We start from the raw sequence: 23,746 nt of genomic DNA on the forward strand, positions 1-23,746 counted from the left end.
CCGACCCCTTTTATATCCGGAAGGTTGTTTGTGTCCTCCTTAGTGAATACCGAACCAAAGTACTTGTTCAATTGATCCGCCATTTCTTTGTTTCCCGTTATGACTTCCCCTGATTCTGACTGCAGGGGACCTACGTTTGTCTTTACTAACCTTTTTCTCTTTACATATCTATAGAAACTTTTGCAATCCGTCTTAATGTTCCCTGCAAGCTTCTTCTCGTACTCCATTTTCCCTGCCCTAATCAAACCCTTTGTCCTCCTCTGCTGAGTTCTAAATTTCTCCCAGTCCCCGGGTTCGCTGCTATTTCTGGCCAATTTGTATGCCACTTCCTTGGCTTTAATACTATCCCTGATTTCCCTTGATAGCCACGGTTGAGCCACCTTCCCTTTTTTATTTTTACGCCAGACAGGAATGTACAATTGTTGTAGTTCATCCATGCGGTCTCTAAATGTCTGCCATTGCCCATCCACAGTCAACCCCTTAAGTATCATTCTTGCTACATTATTTGAGTTGAAAGCACTGTAGGTCCGATTTCTTCCCCACCAATCTAATCTCCTCCTCTCATCCGCCCCCACCCCCCCACCACCTTTCTGGTATAATGGTATCCTGTACCTGCCTCGGACAGAGGCCAGTCGGAGTGCTTGAGCTGAGGGTGGACTACTCAAAATATTGAAAAAAATTATTTAGTCTTAATAAATGATTTGGGAATAAAGCCTTATTTTTGGTAACAAGAGCACGACGACTACTGGAAAATGAATCATTTCTCACATTTGCATCGTGTTTTCCTAAATAATCCCAGGTTATCTTTTTTTTGGGGTCCTAGGCACCTCCAAACTCCTGGCATTATGAAAGCCAGATACCTCGAGTACCAGCTTTCCTTTCCTCCTTCCTGTTATCGTGTTTCTTTTAGTGAGAGTGTAGAGTCTAGGTGAGCTCTGCTATGGTTGGCTGCGTTTGGTACTGGATTGGGATTGTCCAAACGCCTTTAAATTGAAATAATTAATAGTGTAGGATGTCCCCTCCATCTAGTCTGGTTTCAAACCCAAAGACTGTTCTTCATTGTGCCTCACAACCCAGTCTGTTGAAATCCTTTCTCTAGATGTGTAACTAGGCTGTGTCTAAAGAACTGTGAGAGGACCTATGTTTGATTCTCGGCCTGTCCTGACCAGTTAATCTTGGGTGGGCAGCTGTTGAGATGCTACAATATCAGCACTTCTTGGTTAGGGAGGCGGGCAAAAATGACTAAGGGATCTATTCCTAATTGAGGACCTATGTTCGATTCCCAGCTTGTGATGAGCTAGCTAATCTTGGGTGGGCAATTGCTACAATATCAGTACTTTGGGCTAGGGAAGGGTGAAAAGGATTTCTATTCCTAATTGTTACCCACTGACTCCTGCTGGTAACGGTGAGAATAGGATGAGCCCTCTATGGTCATATAGCCTGATAACATTGTCAAGTAGCCTAAGCTCACATGTGAAAAATAGCTACTTGGGTGAGGTACTGGACTGCTGTCAACCATGGAAACGTATCCAATCAAGACTTGCGCTTTCAGGGGAGGATCTAGGCCGACGCTCCAGTGCAGTGCTGAGGGAGTGCTGCACTGTTGGAGGAGCCGTCTTTCGGATGAGACGTTAAACCGAGGCCCTGTCTGCTCTCTCAGGTGCCATAGCACTATTTCAAAGAAGAGCAGCAAAGTTCTCCCTAGTGTCCTGGCCAATATTTATCCCTCAATCAACGCAACAAAAAAACAGATTATCTGGTCATTATCACATTGCTGTTTGCAAATTGGCTGCCGCGTTTCCCACATTACAACAGTGACTACACTTCAAAAGTACTTCGTTGGCTGTAAAGCACTTTTAGAATCTGTCCGGTGGTCATCAAAGGCGCTATATAAATCCAAGTCTTTTCTTTTTTAAAAAAAAGCACCAAACAAAACTGAGGGTTAAAAGTGCACTGACTCCTCCCTCGATTTTTATTCTGTGAATGTTGGTTAGTAAACTTCCCTGGGATTGCCTAAACCTCTCTGCCTCTCTTTGAGAAGCATCTTGAAGGAGGAAAACCTACCTCTTTCCTGCCCTAATTTCTCCTCGTGCAGCTCGGTGTCAAATGTTTTATCTCCTAACACTCCTGTGAATCGTATTGGAACGTTGCACTACGTTAAAGGCGCTATATAAATACACGTTGTTTGTTATTGCATTCTCCGTACACATGGATGTAAAAGATACCATGACACTATTTAAAGAGCAGAGTCCGAGTGTCCTAGCCACTATTTATCCCAATATCACTAAAAGCAGATTATCTACTCATTATCTCATTGCTGTTTGTGGGATCATGCTGTGTGCCAATTGGCTGCCACATTCCCTACATTACAACAGACTACACTTTCAAAAGTATCCCGTTGGTTGTGAATGGTTTTATATCAATGCAAGTATTCCTTTCTGACTTTACCGGAGTTTACTGTTTGGCTGAATTTTTATGGAAGGGATTGGTCTGAATTTGTTAGATCGGTGGAAGAGTGTCGCTGTAGGACAGCAGCAGGTGAGCTAAATAAGTTATTGATGAATTTCCCCCCGTCCCCTCCTGTACTGATTTCAGATGCCTGGGAGAGTCGGTGGATTGAATCCAAACATAAATCAGACTACGGCAAACTCAAGCTGTCAGCTGGAAAATTTCACGGGGACCCGGAAAAAGACAAAGGTAGGTTACCCTTTGCACAGTCTTTGAAGACATTTGAACGGTTTCTGTAGATCTGCTGTCGAGCTTTATTGCTGAGCTCTGGGCCAGTATGAGTTGTAAAAGGTATCTTTGATTTTTGTTTCATATGGTACTCTTAGATCCTCAGTAACAATACTGTAGCTTGTATGTATGAAACTCCTGTACAACAAAACAACTCCCCTTTAAAGAAAACCCCTAGCTTCCCTTATTAACACGATTCCAATAGTTTTGTTTCTTGTTAAGGTGTGGGTTTTTTTGTGCCTTCAATTTTCCGCTCTTCTAAAGTCACTGGCACATGCTGAGGTACAGTTGCAGCAGAGTCCTGCAGCCCTTTGGTGCCTCAAGCTTCATCTTTGAGCCTAGACACACAAAATCGGGAGGCTAGTTCATAATGGGGAAGGGGAAATCGTGGCCAAGCCTGGACCGGTTCTCGCCAATATCCACATCGATGCACTTTTCAGCAAGGGTCACTTGCTAATGATCAAGGGCAGAAGTGTTGACTGATTATAGTTTCTTTCTCTAGCTCAGGATTTTTAGACCAATTTCAGCAGCATTGCTGCCACCCTGGCTAATATCAGGCAGTCAACATGTACCAGGGATCAAACCATGGAACTCCTGGGTTTGTATGACTAAGTTTCACTTAATAACTGGGTCACTGTTGGAGCTCCAGTTTTCTTTGCTACTCCTCACTGTGTGCTGTAAGAACAGGCTGGCCCCTTGCTCCCAGGCCTCTGTCAATGTTAGGTTGTAAACCGCTATTACTCAATAAATGACATGGCCCTGGGTCTATTCCCCTTCCTTTTTTCTAGAAGTGGGACTTCCTTGTGCTATGTGCATCTCCTTGAAACCCTTGTTGAACAGGCTATATGTTAGGAATCATACTTGGGGACTAGCCAGTTTCTTTGGTTCGTAAGCCATTACAATCAGAAGGCATTAACATTTTAATTTCTTGTGTTTCATTTGAGTTACTACTTCTTGAAGGCCTGTTTGCATATAAGTGTGATTCTTGCACTGTCCTGTGATACTCTTATTAATAGGCTGTGCCTTGATTCTTGCCTGCATTATCACTGTGAATTTCATAGAGGTAGAGCCTTGGTACAGTCAGCAACCCATGCAACTTCAGAATAGGAAGTCGTTAGAGGAACTGGAATCTAATTAGAGTGCACATTTGCAATTTTAACTCCTATAAATGGGCTGGACACCAGAAATCCAGTTTCATATTCTTAAACAGGTGGCTCCAACTACCTTGTCCTTGATATTTCGGAGCTTTGAAATTCAAAGCGTTGGCACGTGGCACTGTGTTTGCAGTTTCAGCTGAGCCCTAGTTGTAAGTGTTATGTATGCAACCTTATGTAACCAGTATTATACCATCACCAGAGGGCGTACCTTGGGAGCACTGTATATAAGCAGGCCTCCCATGCTGTACCAACACTCTGGAGTTAGAATAAAGGAACTAAGGCCACACTTACTCATGTCTACAGTACTCAGTTACACCACTTTTTAAGAACATGACAACTGGCGACGAGATAACGAACCATCACGCGAAAATGCAGAGAACTGTTGGTAGCCTGGAGAAATTCTCAGAAGGGGACGATTGGGAGGCCTTCGTGGAGCAACTCGACCAATACTTCGTGGCCAATGAGCTGGAACAGGATGAGAACGCTGCCAAACGAAGGGCGATCCTCCTCATCGTCTGCGGGGCAACAACCTATGGCCTCGTGAAGAATCTTCTCGCTCCGGTGAAACCAACAACCATATCGTATGGAGAACTGTGTACGTTGATCCAGGAGCACCCAAATCCGAAGGAGAGCGTTTGATGGCAAGCTATCGATTTTATACATCAACGGTCTGAAGGCCAGGAAGTGGCGAGCTACGTCGCCGAACTAAGGTGCCTTGCAGGACATTGCGAATTCGATGGATTCCTGGAGCAAATGCTAAGAGACACTTTTGTGCTTGTCATTGGCCACAAGGTTATCCTTCTAAAACTACTGACTTGAAACACCGAACCTGAGCAAAGCCATAACGATAGCCCAGGCATTTATGTAACACCAAACACATTTTGCAGCATAAAGAGATTTTGCAGCATAGAGGTTTCGGCAAGTACTGTACACAAAGTAACGCCGTTTTCAGGCAGGAATGCATGTGGCAGAACGTACACGCCTGCAGCTGCACGACCTCAGATGACCCAGAGTCCGCCATCAAACGTTGATGCGAGGCAGTTAACACCTTGTTGGCGCTGCGGAGGTGATCATCAAGCCCATCAATGCCGCTTCAAACACTATGTGTGCAAAGGCTGTGGAACAATGGGACACCTCCAGCGAATGTGCAGACGGGCTGCAAACCCTGCAAACCACCACGTTATAGAGGAAGCTCAATTCATAGCGGATCAAACTGAACTAGAGACTCAAACCGAGGAGGCAGAAGTGTACAGGGTACACACCTTCACCATGTAATGTACACCGATCATGTTAAAAGTCGAACTGGATGGAATTCCAGTATCCATGGAACTGGACACTGGTGCGGTCAGTCCATCATGAGCAAAAAGGCCTTCGACAGGCTGTGGTGCAACAAGGCACACAGGCCCAAGCTTAGCCCCATTCATACCAAGCTGAGAACTTACACGAAAGAGCTGATCCCTGTAATTGGCAGCGCAGCAGTAAAAGTCTTATATGAGGAACAGTGCACGAACTCCCACTATGGATTGTACCAGGAGATGGCCCCACATTGTTCGGCAGAAGCTGGCTGGGGAAAATCCGCTGGAACTGGGACGACATCCGAGCGCGTTCGCCTGTCGACGACGCCTCATTTGCCCAGGTTCTGAGCAAGTTTCCGTCGTTTGAGCCAGGCATTGGAAGTTTTTTGGGGGTGAAGGTGCAGATCCACTTGGTCCCTGGTACACGACCCATCCACCACAAGGCATGGGCGGTGCCATATATGATGCGAGAGAAAGTGGAGATCGAGCTGGACAGGCTGCAGCGAGAAGGCATCATCGCGTCGATGGAGCTCAAGTGGGCCAGTCCGATTGTTCCGGTTCTCAAGGGTGATGGCACACTCAGGATTTGTGGGGACTATCAAGTAACGATTGATCTTTTTTCGCTACAGGACTAGTACCCGCTACCCAAGGCAGACGACCTATTTGCAACCCTGGCAGGAGGAAAGACGTTCACCAAGTTGGACCTGACCTCTGCCTACATGACACAGGAGCTGGCGGAATCTTCGAAAGGCCTCACCTGCATCAACACAAAAGTCTGTTCATCTACAATAGATGCCCGTTTGGGATTCGATCAGCAGCAGCTATTTTTCAAAGGAACATGGAGAGTCTGCTAAAGTCGGTTCCGCGCACCATGGTTTCCCAGGACGACATTGATCATAGATCGGGACACCATCGAACACTTGGAAAAACCTGGAAGAGGTTTTAAGTCGGCTAGATTGTGTGGGACTCTGATTGAAATGCTCGAAGTGTGTTTTCCTGGCACCAGAGGTCGAGTTCTTGGGGAGAAGAATCGTGGCATACAGCATCAGGCCCACCGACTCCAAAACGGAGGCCATCAAGAACGCACCGAGACCACAGAACGTGACGGAGCTGCGGTCGTTCCTGGGACTCCTCAACTATTTTGATAATTTCCTACCCGGGTTAAGCACCTTGCTAGAACCCCTACATGTGTTGCTACGCAAGGGAGATGGGTGGGTATGGGGGAAATCACAAGAGGAGCTTTTGAGAAAGCCAGAAATCTGTTACATTCCAACAAACTGCTTGTTCTGTATGACCCATGTAAACGTTTAGTGCTAGCTTGTGATGCGTCTTCGTACAGGGTCGGGTGTGTGTTACAATAAGCAAACGAATTGGGAACATTGCAACCGGTTGCCTATGCGTCCAGGAGTTTGTCCAAGGCCGAAAGGACTTGCAGCATGATTGAAAAAGAAGCTCTGGCATGCGTTTACGGGGTTAACGGGATTTAAAAAAAAATGCACCAGTATCTGTTTGGTCTCAAGCTGAAGTTAGAAACTGACCATAAGCCGCTCATATCGCTATTCTCAGAGAGCAAAGGGATTACTACCAATGCCTCTGCTCGCATCCAAAGATGGGCGCTCACGCTGTCTGCATATAACGATGTAATCCGCCACAGACCAGGCACAGAAAACTGCGCTGATGCTCTCAGTCGGCTACCATTGCCCACCACTGGGGTGGAAATGGCACAGCCTGAAGACTTGCTCTTGGTGATGGATGCATTTGAAAACGAAAAGTCACCCGTTACGGCCTGCCAGATCAGGACCTGGACCAACCAGGATCCCCTACTGTCCCTTGTTTTTAAAAAAAAACTCTGTCCTCCATGGGAGCTGGTCCAGCGTCCCAGCGGCGATGCATGAAGCGATCAAGTCGTTCCAGCAGTGCAAAGACGAAATGTCCATACAGGTGGACTGTCTTTTGTGGGGTAATCGCGTGATCTTGCCTTAAAAATGCAGGGAAACGTTCATACGCAACCTACACAGTACCCACCCAGGCATAGTAATGATGAAAGCTATAGCCAGATCCCATGTGTGGTGGCCCGGCATCGACTCAGATTTGGAGTCTTGCGTGCGCCAATGCAACACTTGCTCTCAACAGAGCAATGCACCCAGGGAGGCACCGCTAAGTTTGTGGTCACAGACCACGGTTTGGAGGGCTAAGATCCACGTTGATTTTGCTGGCCCGTTTCCAGGCAAAATGTTTTTGGTTGTTATGGATGCTTACTCAAAATGGATTGAGTGCATAATAATGTCTATAAGCACGTCCACTGCCACCATCGAAAGCCTACGAGCCATGTTTGCCACTCATGGCCTGCCTGATGTCCTTGTCAGCAACACTGGGCCGTGCTTTACCAGTGCTGAATTCAAGGAATTCATGACCTGCAATGGGATCAAGCATGTCACATATGCCCCGTTCAAGCCCGCATCCGACGGCCAGGCAATCCAAACCATCAAGCAAAGCTTGAAACGCTTGTCGGAAGGCTCCCTGCAGACCCACCTGTCCCGAGTCCTGCTCAGCTACTGCACCAGACCCCACTCGCTCACCGGGGTTCCCCCAGCCGAGCTGCTCATGAAAGGGGCGCTCAAAACAATGCTCTCTTGTCCATCCCGATCTCCATGATCACGACGAGAACAGGCGGCATCAACAAAGCATGTACCACGATCACGCTAATTTGTCACGCGATATTGAAGTCAATGACCCTGTATTTGTACTCGACTATGGACATGATCCCAAATGGCTTGCTGGCACTGTCATAGCCAAAGTAGGGTGTTTCAGGTCAAACTCACAAATGGACTAACTTGCAGAAAGCATCTGGACCAAACCAAACTGCGATTCACAGACCGGTACGAGCACCCGAAGAGGACACCACCAACTTCGACCCTCCCACAAACACACAAGTGGCAACCGACATCACGGTTGACCACGAAGCTGAACTCGCCATCCCCAGCAGGCCAGCTGCACAGCAGCCCAGCGAAGAACCAACCAACTCACCTACATCTGCATTTGTACCGAGACAATCGACTAGGGAGCGAAAGGCCCCCGATCGTCTCATCCTGTAAATAAGTGTACTATTGACTTTGGGAGGGAGTGATGTTATGTATGCAACCCTATGTAACCAGTATTATACTGTCATTAGAGGGGCGTACCTGTTGGAGTCCTAAGGGATCCCAGCATCCCTTGGGAGCACTGTATATAAGCAGGCCTCCCATGCTGTACCAACACTCTGGAGTTAGAATAAAGGAACTAAGGTCACACTTACTCAAGTCTACAGTACTCAGTTACACCACTGTATTAAGAATATAACAGTAAGAACATGAGAAATAGGAGTAGGAGTTGGCCATTTGGTCCCTCGAGCCTGCTCCGCCATTCAATAAGATCATGGCTGATCTGATCATGGACTCCGCTCCACTTCCCTGTCCGATCCCCATTATTTAAGCTTAGGACACTGGTTTGATAACCAACTTTCTCTCCCTTCAACTGAATTTGAAATTCAACTATATTATGGTCACTCATTCCTAGAGGATTTTTTACTACGAGATCATTTATTAATCCTGCTTCATTACTCAGTACTAGATCTAAGATAGTCTTCTCCCTGGTTGGTTCCGCAACGTACTGTTCAAGGAAACTATCCCGGATACACTCTATGAACTCCTCCTCAAGGCTACCCTGACCAATTTGCTTTGTCCAATCCCATATTCTTTTTCAACATTGGCTTTTTCCATTCTCTCTCCTCCATTCTAATAGATTGTTTGTACTGGTACTTACCCCATATTGATAACGGTCCATGTTACTCCTTATACTGGTATCCACCCATATTAATTATCTGTTCATGTACTGGTGAACAATTCGTGTTCATGCCATTCTACAATCAGATGTTCTGTGAACCGTAACTATGAAATTTATACAAAGTTTCAATCCTTTCCAGGCATCCAGACCAGCCAGGATGCTCGATTTTATGCCATGTCAGCACGATTTGAGCCATTCAGCAGCAAGGATAAAAGCCTGGTGATTCAGTTCACTGTGAAACACGAGCAAAAGATTGACTGCGGCGGCGGCTACATTAAACTCTTCCCAGCAGACGTGGATCAGGAAGCCATTCACGGAGAATCTGAATATTATCTCATGTTCGGTGAGTTCACTGGCAAAGCACTTGGTGAGGAAGTTTATGTCAAACTATCAACTGATTCATTTGACATCTCACATAGATAAGAAATGAAAACTGCCTTTAGATTATAATTGAGTTGGGTGGTTGGCCGTGTTATCGGGTGAGCTTTCCAGGTGGGCCTCAACCGTCTGGTTTTAGTATGATCCAGAGTCAGCCAGACATTACTGCGCTTTATCACTGTTCATTTGGAAACCAAAGATTCAACGGATTCCCCATGATCTCTTAGTCAGTGTCCATGCAACATCCACAAGTAATTTAATACCGAGTATTCTGTATGGAACTGACTAGGTCCACATAGCATACCCTGTACCCCACCATACTGTGTACTGGGCACAGCATTCTGTGTACCACACCATCATAGACAGTCCCTCAAAATCGAGGAAGACTTGCTTCCACTCTTAAAAGTGAGTTCTCAGCTGACTGAACAGTCCAATACGGGAATCACAGTTTCTGTTGCAGGTGGGACAGACAGTCGTTGAAGGAAAGGGTGGGTGGGACTGGTTTGCCGCACGCTCCTTTCGCTGCCTGCGCTTGTTTTTAGCATGCTCTCAGCGACGAGACTCGAGGTGCTCGGCGCCCTCCCGGATGCTCTTCCTCCACTTAGGGTGGTCTTGGGCCAAGGATTCCCTGGTGTCGGTGGGGATGTTGCACTTTATCAAGGAGGCTTTGAGGGTGTCCTTGAAATGTTTCCTCTGCCCACCTGGGGCTCGCTTGCCGTGTAGGAGTTCAGAGTAGAGCGCTTGCTTTGGGAGTCTTGTGTTGGGCAAGCGGACAATGTAGCTCGCCCACCGGAGCTGGTCGAATGTGGTCAGTGCTTTGATGTTGGGGATGTTGGCCTGATCGAGAATACTCAAGCACACCATACAGTGTACTGGGCACACGGAGTTCTGTGTCCTGTACACTAGGCACACCGTGCCCTGTATCATACTGTGAGAAAGTACCTGCATTTACATGCCACTTTATCACACTATCGGGATGCCTCAAAGCACTTTGCATCCAATACATAACTTTTGAAGTGTCGTCATTGTTGGTGTGTAGGCATGTTTACACACAGCAAGGTCTCGCAAACAACAAATTGCTATTTCGCTTTACAAATGCTGACAACCTGCTGCATTTGCATTTTACCAAGAATCAAATTGAATCTGAATTGAAAAAGTATGTCTGTTTTCATGGTATCTTAGGTCCTGATATCTGCGGATACTCAACAAAGAAAGTACATGTAATCATCAACTACAAAGGCAAAAACCATCTCATCAAGAAAGAAATCAAGTGCAAGGTGGGTGTTAACAGCAATGTACATTTATATAACGCCGTTACCATAGAAAAATATCCCACAGCTCTGCAGAGGCATAAGGAAAATTACACTGAGCCAAAGGAGGAGAGATTAGGAGGGATGGCCAAAAGATTGATCGAAGAAGCAGGTTTTAGGGAGGGTCTTAAAGGAGGTGGAGGGGTTTAGGGAGGGAATGCCAGAAAGTGGTGCATGAAGGCATGGCTGCAAATGAGAGGGGTAAAATATTCCCAAGAGGCCGCGAATGGAGAGCTTGCAGGGTTGTAGAGCTAAAAATACTCGTCAGTAAATGGAACACGAGTTTTGGACCACAGTGATTTTAAGGAATTACTAAAGATAGAAACATAGAAAATAGGTGCAGGAGTAGGCCATTCGGTCCTTCGAGCCTGCACCGCCATTCAATGAGTTCATGGCTGAACATGCAACTTCAGTACCCCTTGATCCCCCTAGTAGTAAGGACTACATCTAATTCCTTTTTGAATATATTTAGTGAATTGGCCTCAACAACTTTCTGTGGTAGAGAATTCCACAGGTTCACCACTCTCTGGGTGAAGAAGTTTCTCCTTATCTCGGTCCTAAATGGCTTACCCCTTATTCTTAGACTGTGACCCCTGGTTCTGGACTTCCCCAACATTGGGAACATTCTTCCTGCATCTAACCTGTCTAAACCCATCAGAATTTTAAACGTTTCTATGAGATCCCCTCTCATTCTTCTGAACTCCAGTGAATACAAGCCCAGTTGATCCAGTCTTTGATATGTCAGTCCCGCCATCCCGGGAATCAGTCTGGTGAACCTTCGCTGCACTCCTTCAAAAGCAAGAATGTCCTTCCTCAAGTTATGCCGCCAATCTGGGTGGCAGCCAGAGGGAGCTCCCAATCTCGGCAGCAAAGGTGCTTGCCGCCCAAGTACCGCCGAGGATGGAGTTGGGCCCATGGCGGGTCGAATTACCCATCCAAGTAAGTTGCTGTAAAGAAAAATTTTTTAAAAATGTTTACGAACCATTTTATTCAGCTCTTCATACTCCCCGTTGGGGGACAGAACAGCCTCCAGCCAGCGGTCCTTCCCCCATTCTGGCGCCGACTCCCTTGGCGGGTGGGAGGTCAGTTGTGCCACTCGGCTGTCCTCTGATGTTAGCGGGCGGTTCCCGGCAGTTCTCCCCTCCCGCTCGCTCCACACCAAATGGAAAGTGGCACTGGTCGCAACTTCAAGAGGAATGTGGGTGGTAAGGCCATCAGTTTCAGGCCCCCTGTGTATTTTCTCTTTCTCTGCAGTCTTCCAATGGCAATTTTGCACACAGTTCTTTGCACTTTTCCCCCCATTCTTACCTGGACACATCTGACTTCTGCTTGACACCTCCCTGTGGGAGAGAAGGGTTGCATGCACAGATTTGTGGCCCACCTCGCTCTGGTACAGCAATACTTTGTGATTGACCATTGGGTTTCAAATTGGTTTGCTTGAGCCCACACAAGTGGGATGGTACTGCTACCTAAACACCGTATTTACTGTTCTTTGCAGGACGATGAGATGACCCACCTTTACACACTGATCATCAAACCCGATCAAACGTACGAAGTTAAGATCAACAATGCAAAAGTGGAGTCGGGTAACTTGGAGGATGACTGGGACTTCCTGCCAGTGAAGAAGGTCAAGGATCCTGAGGCGAAGAAGCCAGAGGACTGGGACGACCGAGAGACAATCGACGATGTTAACGATAAAAAGCCCGAGGTGAGATCAGAGAACTATTACCGGCTGTTGTCTCGGTCTACCTGTGATTGTTGGGCACACGTTATCTATTGGTCCCATGGGTACCACGTGTATAGGCGCTGATGATGCTGAGTAGCATTTCACAGTTGTTGGAGCAAATTTTTAAACAATACCATAATCTGCCAGAGCAAAGTTCTGCCATCACTCTTTTTGGCAAAGCCATTGAGAGGGAAGATAGAAGGTTGAGTTATCATGGGCCGATAGTCTGCCTCCTACTGGCAGAATAAAGAGAGATCAGATACTCATTGTAAAACTGCATTACTTGGTGATGGGGACATAAGAAATAGGAGTAGGCCCTACGGTCTCGAGCCTGCTCCGCCATTCAATAAGATCATGGCTGATCATCGACCTCAACTCCACTTTCCTGCCCGATCTCATATCCCTTTATTCCCCTAGACTCCCAAAATCTATCTATCTCAGCCTTGAATATATTCAGAGACTCAGCATCCACATCCCTCTGGGGCAGAGAATTCCAAAGATTCACAATCTCATTTCTCCTCATCTCTTAGGTCTTAAATGGCCTACCCCTTATCCTGAGACTGTGACCCCTGGTTCTACACACGCTAGTCCGGGGGAAACAACCTCTCAGCATCTACCCTATCACTCCCCTTCAGAATCTTGTATGTTTCAATAAGCTCTCCTCTCATTCTTCTAAACTCCTGAGTGTATGAGCCAATTCTACACAATCTCATCATAAGATAGTCCTTTCATCCCAGGAATCAATCTTGTGAACCTCCATTGTACCATCTCCAAGGAGCTCTTGTCTTTTTTTTCTCCGTTATCAGCAGCGACAACCTTACAATTGAATCCAATCAGAAAAAAATCCTTAACTAGGAATAAAGTGACATAGCTATGTAGACATGTTGGTGAGAAGGATGATTACTGGTATTGCAAGACAGTTAATGAAAGGGAATGAGTGAGTTTAGGGACCTGCTGACTGTTCCAGTGTAGGTGGTAATTGTTTGATCTGACCACAGCATCCTTTACCTCTCTACTAACACATGCAGGATTGGGATAAGCCTGAGAACATTCCAGACCCAGATGCCAAGAAACCAGAGGATTGGGATGAAGAAATGGACGGGGAGTGGGAGCCTCCGATGATCCCAAACCCAGAGTACAAGGTATGGAAGTGAAACTGTTGACATTGACTTGGCTTATTGATGTGTTTGTGTAGAATTTACAGCACAAACAGGCCATTCGGCCCAATTGGTCTATGCGGGTGTTTATGCTCCGCATGAGCCTTTTCTTGTCCTAATTCATTTAACCCTATCAGCATATCCTTCTATTACTTTCTCCATCATGTATATATCTTTCCCTTAAATGCATCTATGCTATTTGCCTCAACTTCATGTGGCAGCAAGTTCCACATTCTAATATATGGGATCCTGGGCTTTATGCATAGAGTGCAAAAGCCAGTAAGTTTTGCTAAACCTGTATAAAACACTAGTTCGACCCCAGCTGGGAAGAGGGTGCAGAAGATTTACTAGAATGGTTCCAGGGATGAGGGATGACAGTTGCGCGAACAGAACAGAGAAGCTGGGTTTGTTCTCCTCCGAGCTGAGAAGGTTAAGAGAAGATTTGATAGAGGTGTTTAAAATCCTGAATGGTTTAGATATAGCAAATAAAGAGAAACTGTTTCCAGTGGCTGAAACTAGAGGGCACAGATTTAAGGTGATTGGCAAAAGAACCAGAGGTGACATGAGGGGAAACTTTCCTACGCAATGAGTGGTTAGGATTTGGAATGCACTGCCTGATGGGTAGTGGATACAGATTCTGGACACAGATTCAATAGTAGCCTTCAAAAGGGAATTCGATAAATACTTGCAGGAGAAAAAAGAGGGGCGAATGTGACTAACTTCGAAAAAGCCAGCACAGACTCGATGGGCAGAATGGCATCCCTCTATGCTCTACTGCGCTATGATTCTTATCACTTGCAGGTAAAGAAGTTTCTCCTAACTACCTTATTGGATTTATTAGTGACTATCTTATATTTATGGCTCCTAGTTTAGGATTCCCACACAAATGGAAACATCTTGTCTACGTCTACCCTATCAAACACCTCATAATTTTAAAGACCTCGAAGACCTCCACCTTTTCTCTTCTTGAAAGAAGAGCCCCAGCCTGTTCAGTCTTTCTTGATAGTTGTAACCTCGGTTCAGGTATCGTCTTTGTAAATCATTTCTGCACCACCTTCAGTGCCTTTTATATCCTTTTTGTAATAGAGTGCACAGAAGCCTCTGCTTTGGCTGTAAGTTAGATGGCAGAAGTTAATGCCCATTCTACCTAAAATACAGTTCTGGCTTTCAGCCCATTCCCTACTGTGTAGCCATATACAACAGCAGTATAACCCCATACAGTCACAGTGAGTAGCCCTTACCCTGCTGTATAACTCCATACAGTCACATAGTGAGTAACTCTTGCCCTGAAAGTTCCTCTTAACAGAAACAAGCTGCTTGTTTTGTCAGTTATGAATTAAATATACTAATATTGTAGACGTGTAAGTTTGAAACATGCAGAATGCAATTTTCTTAGTGGGTTGTTCATTATAAGGGAAACACAGCTACTCTCCTATTTTCCATTAAGGGTATTTCACTCTCCCCTTCCCTTCCTCCTGTAACTGAAGCTTTAATCACTTATAAGATCTTTCAATTGGCTCTTGGCGGGCAGATGCAATATAAAGGCTTAGTTTGTTTTTTATTAAAGATGCTTGTATTTCACAGCTCTGAGGAGCAGAATGGCACCCAACAGGAATTGTTAAAATCTCAAGAATGTTTGGAGTATTGACCCAAAGGGCAACTGCCCCTTTTAATCAGCTTAACATATGTATTGATACCCTGCTGTAAAGACCTGGGAACTTGTATGTTGCAATTGGATGTTTCTTGGTGTTCACTCATTGTTTGTTTCCACCTAGGGTGAATGGAAACCAAAGCAGTTAGAAAACCCCAGCTACAAAGGTACCTGGGTCCATCCAGAGATCGACAATCCTGAATATGCTCCTGACACCAACATCTACAGATTTCAGAACATTGGTGTGATTGGACTGGACCTGTGGCAGGTCAGTAATGGGCGCTGTTCCTGATTGGGTTCTGATGGTTTATAGTAATATTTACACTGGGAGTGCTCAAGACTACAAACCTATCCCTGCTGCTGTTGGTCGCTAATAGGGGGCTCCTCAATTGTCAGGTCTGGCCTTTGTCCTAACAGTAAATCTACAGAAGCTCCGAACGCACTGCCACAGTCTCACCATCATAGCTGACTTGCAAAAGGTTACAGAGAATACTGATTAGCATCCTTGTTCATCTATTCCAGTTTGAACATTAGTGCTGATAACAACCCATTCTCAATAACTGGCTTGGAGAAGTCCTCGACCAGATATCACGAGGGAGTTGAATTATGCAGTCTTCACTGATGTGAAAATTCGACTCCAACACTCCTGCTGGCTCAGTGAACCAAACTGACAAAGTTCCAGGTTCAAACCCTGGTATTGCAATAGGGCTGTTACAGCTAACCTCTGTGCCTCTGAGCAAGGCAGAGGGATAAAGCTGTTGGTACATAAGAACACACGAAATAGGAGCAGGAGTAGGCTATTTGGCCTCTCGAGCTTGCTCCGCCATTCAATAAGATCATGGCTGATCTGATCCTGGCCTCGACTCCACTTCCACGCCCGCTCCCCATAACCCTTCACTCCCTTAATCAAAAATCTGTCTATCTCTACCTTAAATATATTCAAAGACTCAGCCTCCACAGCTCTCTGGGGTAGAGAATTCCAAAGATTCACGACCCTCCTGAGAGAAGTTCCTCATTTCTGTTTTAAATGGGTGACCCCTTATTCTGAAACTATGCTCCCTAGTTCTAGATTCCCCCATGAGGGAAAACATCCTCTCTGCATCTACCCTGTCAAGCCCCCTCAGAATCTTGTATAAGATCACCTCTCATTCATCTAAACTCCAAGGAGTATAGGCCCAACCTGCTCAACCTTTCTTCAAATGACAACCCCTTCGTCTCGGGAATCAACCTCGTAAACCTTCTCTGAACTGCCTCCCAATGCAAGTACATCCCTCCTTAAATACCAAAACTGTACGCAGTACTCCAGGTGTGGTCTTGCCAACGCCCTGTACAGTTGGAGCAGCACTTCCCTGCTTTTATACTCCATCCCCTTTGCAATAAAGACCAACATTCCATTTGCCTTCCTGTTTACTTGCTGTACCTGCATGCTAACTTTTTGCGTTTCATGCACAAGAACCCCCATATCCCTCTGTACTACAGCATTTTGTAATCACTCCCCATTTAAAAAATAATTAGCTTTTTTATTTTTCCTACCAAAGTGGATAACCTCAAATTTTCCACGTTATAGTCCATCTGCCAAATTTTTGCTCACTCACTGAGCTTATCTATATCCCTTTGTAGATTCTTTGAATCATCCTCACAACTTTTTTTGTATCGTCAGCAAATTTGGCTACGTTACACTTGATCCCTTCATCCAAGTCATTAATATAAATTGTAAATAGTTGAGGCCCCAGCACTGATACCTGTGGCACCCCACTAGTTATAGTTTGCCAACCTGAAAATTACCCATTTATCCTGACTCTGCTTTGTTAGTTAGCCAATCCTCTATCCACGCTAATATATTACCCCCAACCCAGTGAGCTCTTATCTTGTGCAGTAATCTTGTGTGGCACCTTATCGAATGCTTTCTGGAAATCCAAATATGACATTAACTGGTTCTCCTTTACCTACTTTGCTCGTTACATACTCAAAGAACTCCAGCAGATTTGTGAAACATGATTTCCTTTTCATAAAACTATGCTGACACTGCTTGACTGCATTATGATTTTTAAATGTCCTGTGGTAGCACGGAGTAGATTATCTGGTCATTATCACATTGTTGTGTGTGGGACCTGGCTGTGTGTAAATTGGCTGCCACATTTCCTACATTATAAGTGACTACAATTGAAACAAAAACGAACTTCATTGGCTTTTGGACATCCTGAGGTCGTGAAAGGCGCTGTATAAATGCAAGTTCTTTATTTCTTCCAGTGACCCCATCTGTGTGTGGTCATTGCGTGAGAGCAAAATTGAGTTTGACTGTGATGCCCCCAAAGAGGATATTTTTTTTTAATTAAATTGAAATTTTAGTATTGGATGGTGCAGTACGGTACAGCACTGGCTTAAAGAAAGCCTCTGGGTTCTGGGCTCAAATCCAAACCCCTGGATGAAATGCAAGAGTCCTCGGATCTATTGCACTGGACAGTCCAAAATTTGACTGCCTTACTAAAAGGTGATGGTGTAGGAAATGAAGAAACTCACTGGTGCATTAGAAGGTCGTGAGCTGTGGTTTCGATTAACTTTGGCTGTGCTATTCCGAGCTGACATCTATTTCAGCAAAGAGGGTTGACTCCAGTAACCGAGAAGTGAGGATGGCACTGCCCAGCCATGGCTCAGTGTCTGAGGCACTGCACTGTCTGAGATGCCGTCTTTCGATGAGTCACCCTTCCAACTGCAATAATTCTGATAGATTGGAATACCAAAGGTGGCATTTCCTGTCTAGTCTATTGCCTGGTTTCTTGTTACTTTATAATTATAGTTGCAAGTATATTATTACTGTGCTGAATTCTGGGTTACCTGGTTTGCGAAATGATTTCAGTGTCTCCTTGAAAAATGACACCCCATTACCGCAATGTATTGAAATTGATTTGCAGAGAGATTGCACGCACAGCATGTGTAGGGTAACCCAGAGCAGCCAGTTCAAGGACTCTATCCTCATGTTTTACAGGTGAAATCAGGAACTATCTTTGACAACTTTCTCATCACCGATGATGAAAAATATGCAGAAGAGTTTGGCCGTGAGACCTGGGGAAAGACCAAGGTGAGATGTCTGTGAATTGGAGGTGGAATTGGGGAAAGAATTCCAGGACAATCAACTAATTTAATTCATTGTATTAGTATGTTGGTTCTGTGACACTTTGTCATGAAAGTCGAGCACATAGATTTCTGCTCACGATTCTATGATTCATAACAGCCTGAGTAATATTGGTAGAGGCCTGGCAATGGGTCCCCTTCCTACTTTATCAACCAGGGATTGTACCATTTTAAGGAGGGGAGTTGGGGGCAGAAGAGAGGAAAATAAAATATAACACCGCCACCCCCCCCCCCCCCCCCCTACAGTCTTGTATATTAACTGCTGCAAGCCAGTTATCCTGTGAGGGTCGTTTCTTTTACTCCTTGCCTCAGCTGAAGCTACTGATTTTTGGGTGGGTTGTGGTTGCTCCTTTGGCACCTTGCCTAATGATGTTGTCGTTTTTCCTTGTCCCCTCTCTCCAACTCCCTTGGTAGCAGTGTTGTTAAAGCTCTCGCTCTCCTCCTCCCCCTCAAGGTGTTAAAACAGTAGGCCCTTGCCTCCTCTTCTGGGGACTCAGGCTTGTAGGCAGCAGGAGCTCCTTCCTCCACAAGCTCACAGTTCCAAGTGAATAGGTCACGCCCACAACAGCTCCACAACTATTTTGTTGTAAACTTTAATCAAGTGCCCCCTGATTAAAGGGCGGGTCACACTCCAAAAAAACTTTAAGTGCCCCCTTTTTTTTTTTTCTAATGATGGTGTAGCTTTTGCTCTCCTCCTCTCCCTCGAAGTGTTGGTAACAGTAGGTCCCTTCCTCTCTCCTGGGTACTCTGGTTGCAGGCTTGCAGGAGCTCCTTCCTCCACACACTCAGCTCCAAATGAATAAGCCACGCCCACAACAGCTCTACACTTTTTGTAGACACAGTAATCAATTTTCCCCTGATTAACGGGGGGGGGGGCACACACACTCCAAAAACTTTTCAAGTGCCACCTTGTTTTTTGGGTTTTTTTCTGAGGGCACCAAAAACGCACATTATACAAGTGCCCCCTGGCTAAAAGGGAGGTGGGGAGGGGGCACTAAAACCAACAAACTTAAACAAATCAAACTTTAGACATGGTTCAAATTAAAATTTGGTTGCCGGGGGTGATGATGCACTCCAGTCCCTCCGACGCCCACCTCTTGCGCAAGGCATCGAGCGTACCGGTGGACACCACGTGCTCCATCTCCAGGGACACCCTGGCTCGAATGTACCCATGGAAGAGGCAGGCAGGCAGTTGGGCTGAACGATCCCCTCAACCGCCCGCTGCCTGGACCAGGTGATGGCCCCCTTGGCCATGCCCAGGAGCAGTCCTATGAGGAGGCCTTCTGACCTGCTCGCTCCCCTCTGCACAGGATGCCCAAAAATCAGGAGTGTGGGTTGAAGTGGTTGATCAACCAAAATTTGAGGATCAGCCCATTCAGATATTGGAAGAGGGGCTGCAACCTCGCACACTCAACATACACATGGAACATGGACTCTTCCAGACCGCAGAAATTACAGGCGGCCTGGGAGCCCGTGAACCGACTTTAAAACTTATTGCACGGGACTGCTCCGTGCAACGCCCTCCAGGTCAGGTCCCCAATAAATAGAGGGAGGACTCCCGTGTAGAGAGCACTCCATTTGGGACCCCCGCCTCCTCTGGCTGGCAAGAGGGTGTGCCGTGGCATGTCCGGACGGCAGACGAGTATGGCAAAGTGGAGAGTGTGCAAGAGCAGAACTGAAGGGCACGGAGGTGATTTCCCGGAGGAGGCTCTAGTTGTGAGGCGCCAGCTCCCAAGAGAGGTTTCGCGGCTTGGCGCCGATGAGGAATTCTGTCCGGATGGGAGTCAGTTCGGACAGGATCTCCCCACGTGCTTGAGCCTCCTCGACACACCTAAGGGAGTCAGGGCCCAGTGCTGTTTTTAGCGACTCGATGGCATTGGCTGCACGTCGGCCCAGGATAGGCGCCGTGCCAGCTCGTCTGGCACCATCCAGCCTGCTCCTCCACCATCGAGCAGGTCCCTGAACCTGGTCACCTTGCCAGACAGCCCTCTCGTCCGCCTGCCACCTAAAACCGTGGTCGTGGAGGTACGGATTCCTGAAAAGCGTCTCCCGAAGGACAGCTGCCGCTCCAGACAGGGGAGAACTGCGCTTGGTGGCAACTCTGTTCCAGACCCTGATGAGTTCCTGGTAAAAGACAGGTAGCCCCCGCAAGACTCTCAAACTGGAGCAGTACTTGAGGCAGTACTGCTGGCAGAAGAAATGCGTTGCCAGCGCACACCATCGAGGAGGGGGCTCGGCGTACAGGTATCTCTGCAGGGTCTGAAGATGGAAAGTTGGATGCTGACTCACACCAACGCCTGACCGCCCTCTAATGATGGTGTAAACCTCAAAAGCAAGTCACAGCTGAGCCTGGTCCCGTTATTAGCTGATTCTATACATGCCAATATATAATGATCAAGAACGCTGATTTCTCCCCCCGCCCCCCGCCCCCTCCAATCTCCCTTCTTTGCACAAGAATGCTTAGCCTAATTCCAATGCCCCTGCTTACTTGGCACTAATTGTGGGTTGAGCTTAGAGATGTAGAATATAAGAATTGTCAGATGAAAAAAGACAAAGGTTCATTTAGTTTGCTTCCTACCATCTGGTGTAACGCAATAAAACGATAATTCCTTTCCTAAAATTCTAAAGGGGCAAAGGGTGTCAAAAAGACAAGCCTGAAAGCTCTGTGCCTCAATGCGAGCAGTATTCGGAATAAGGTGGACGAATTAACTGCGCAGATAGCAGTTAACGGATATGATGTAATTGGCATCATGGAGACATGGCTCCAGGGTGACCAAGGCTGGGAACTCAACTACCAGGGGTATTCAACATTTAGGAAGGATAGACAGAAAGGAAAAAGAGGTGAGGTGGCGTTGCTGGTTAAAGAGGAAATTAATGCAATAGTAAGGAAGGACATTAGCTTGGATAATGTAGAATCTGTATGGGTGGAGCTGCGGAATACCAAAGGGCAGAAAACGCTGGTGGGAGTTGTGTACAGACCACCAAACAGTAGTAGTGAGGTTGGGGACAGCATCAAACCAGAAATTAGGGATGTGTGCAATAAAGGTACAGCAGTTATCATGAGTGACTTTAATCTACATATTGATTGGGCTAACCAAACTGGTAGCAATGCGGTGGAGGAGAATTTCCTGGAGTGTATTAGGGATGGTTTTCTACACCAGTATGTCGAGGAACCAACTAGACGGCTGGCCATCCTAGACTGGGTGATGTGTAATGAGAAAGGACTAATTAACAATCTTGTGCGAGGCCCCTTGGGTAAGAATGACCATAATAAGGTAGAATTCTTTATTAAGATGGAGAATGACACAGTTAATTCAGAGACTAGTGTCCTGAACTTAAGGAAAGGTAACTTCGATGGTATGAGACATGACTTGGCTAGAATAGACTGGCGAATGATACTTAAAGGGTTGACAGTGGATAGGCAATGGCAAACATTTAAAGATCACATGGATGAACTTCAACAATTGTACATCCCTGTCTGGAGTAAAAATAAAACGGGGAAGGTGGCTGAACCGTGGCTAACAAGGGAAATTAAGGATAGTGTTAAATCCAAGGAAGAGGCATATAAATTGGCCAGAAAAAGCAGAAAACCTGAGGACTGGGAGAATTTTGTAATACAGCAGAGGAGGACAAAGGGTTTAATTAGGAGGGGGAAAATAGAGTATGAGAGGAAGCTTGCTGGGAACATAAAAACTGACTGCAAAAGCTACTATAGATATGTGAAGAGAAAAAGATTAGTGAAAACAAACATAGGTCCCTTGCAGTCAGATTCAGGTGAATTTATAATGGTGAACAAAGAAATGGCGGACCAGTTGAACAAATACTTTGGTTCTGTCTTCACGAAGGAAGACACAAATAACCTTCCGGAAATATTAGGGGACCGAGGGTCTAGTGAGAAGGAGGAACTGAAGGAAATCCTTATTAGGCGGGAAATTGTGTTGGGGAAATTGATGGGATTCAAGGCCGATCAATCCCCCGGGGTCTGATAGTCTGCATCCCAGAGTACTTAAGGAGGTAGCCCGAGAAATAGTGGATGCATTGGTGATCATTTTCCAACAGTCTATCGACTCTGGATCGATTCCTATGGACTGGAAGGTAGCTAATGTAACACCACTTTTTAAGAAAGGAGGGAGAGAGAAAACTGGGAATTATGTCAGTTAGCCTGACATCAGTAGTGGGGAAAATGTTGGAATCAATTATTGAAGATGAAATAGCAGCACATTTGGAAAGCAGTGACAGAATCGGTCCAAGTCAGCATGGAGTTATGAAAGGGAAATCCTGCTTGACAAATCTTCTAGAATTTTTTGAGGATGTAACTAGCAGAGTGGTCAAGGGAGAACCAGTGGATGTTGTGTATTTGGACTTTCAAAAGGCTTTTGACAAGGTCCCACACAAGATTGGTGTACAAAATTAAACCACATGGTATTGGGGGTAATGTACTGACGTGGATAGAGAATTGGTTGGCAGACAGGAAGCAGAGAGTTGGGATAAACGGGTCCTTTTCAGAATGCCAGGCAGTGACTAGTGGGGTGCCGCTGGGCCCCCAGCTATTTACAATATACATTAATGATTTAGATGAAGGATTTGAGTGTAATATATCCAAGTTTGCAGATGACACTAAGCTGGGTGGCGGTGTGAGCTGTGAGGAAGACGCTAAAAGGCTCCAGGGACTTGGACAGGTTAGGTGAGTGGGCAAACGTGTGGCAGATGCAGTATAATGTGGATAAATGTGAAGTTATCCACTTTGGTAGCAAAAACACACAAAGGCAGAATATTATCTGAATGGCGGCAGATTAGGAAAAGGGGAGGTGTAACGAGACCTGAGTCTCCTGGTCATTGAAAGTTGGCATGCAGTTGCAACAGGCGGTGAAGAAGGCAACTGGTATGTTGGCCTTCATAGCTAGGGGATTTGAGTATAGGAGCAGGGAGGTCTTACTGCAGCTGTACAGTGAGGCCTCACCTGGAATATTGTGTTCAGTTTTGGTCTCCTAATCTGAGGAAGGATGTTCTTGCTATTGAGGGAGTGCAGCGAAGGTTCACCAGACTGATTCCCGGGATGACAGGACTGACATATGAGGAGAGACTGGATCAACTGGGCCTGTATTCACTGGAGTTTAGAAGGATGAGGGGATCGCATAGAAACATATAAAATTCTGACAGGACTGAACAGGTTAGATGCAGGAAGAATTTTCCCGATGTTGGGGAAGTCCAGGACCAGGGGACATAGTCTAAGGATAAGTGGTAAGCCATTTAGGACTGAGATGAGGAGAAACTTCTTCACTGAGTTGTTAACCTGTGGAAGTCCCTGCCGCAGAGACTTGTTGATGCCAGTTCATTGGATATATTCAAGAGGGAGTTAGATATGGCCCTTACGGCTAAAAG

The 23,746-nt window shown here is 46.0% G+C and overlaps 1 protein-coding gene across 1 annotated transcript in view; it reads left to right on the forward strand.

Annotated features, from left to right (window-relative positions):
- Positions 1 to 23,746, forward strand: part of LOC139228752 (calreticulin-like) — a 38,912-nt gene that overhangs the window by 11,138 nt on the left and 4,028 nt on the right. The window contains exons 2-8 of the mRNA XM_070860071.1: positions 2,596 to 2,697; positions 9,150 to 9,353; positions 10,571 to 10,665; positions 12,197 to 12,406; positions 13,453 to 13,566; positions 15,357 to 15,500; positions 18,219 to 18,311. Coding sequence (XP_070716172.1) covers positions 2,596 to 2,697; positions 9,150 to 9,353; positions 10,571 to 10,665; positions 12,197 to 12,406; positions 13,453 to 13,566; positions 15,357 to 15,500; positions 18,219 to 18,311 — 962 coding nt within the window. The remainder of the gene's footprint in view (positions 1 to 2,595; positions 2,698 to 9,149; positions 9,354 to 10,570; positions 10,666 to 12,196; positions 12,407 to 13,452; positions 13,567 to 15,356; positions 15,501 to 18,218; positions 18,312 to 23,746) is intronic.

This window comes from Pristiophorus japonicus, chromosome 18 (genome assembly GCF_044704955.1).
Source record: "Pristiophorus japonicus isolate sPriJap1 chromosome 18, sPriJap1.hap1, whole genome shotgun sequence".
In the NCBI taxonomy this organism is placed as follows: domain Eukaryota; kingdom Metazoa; phylum Chordata; class Chondrichthyes; family Pristiophoridae; genus Pristiophorus; species Pristiophorus japonicus.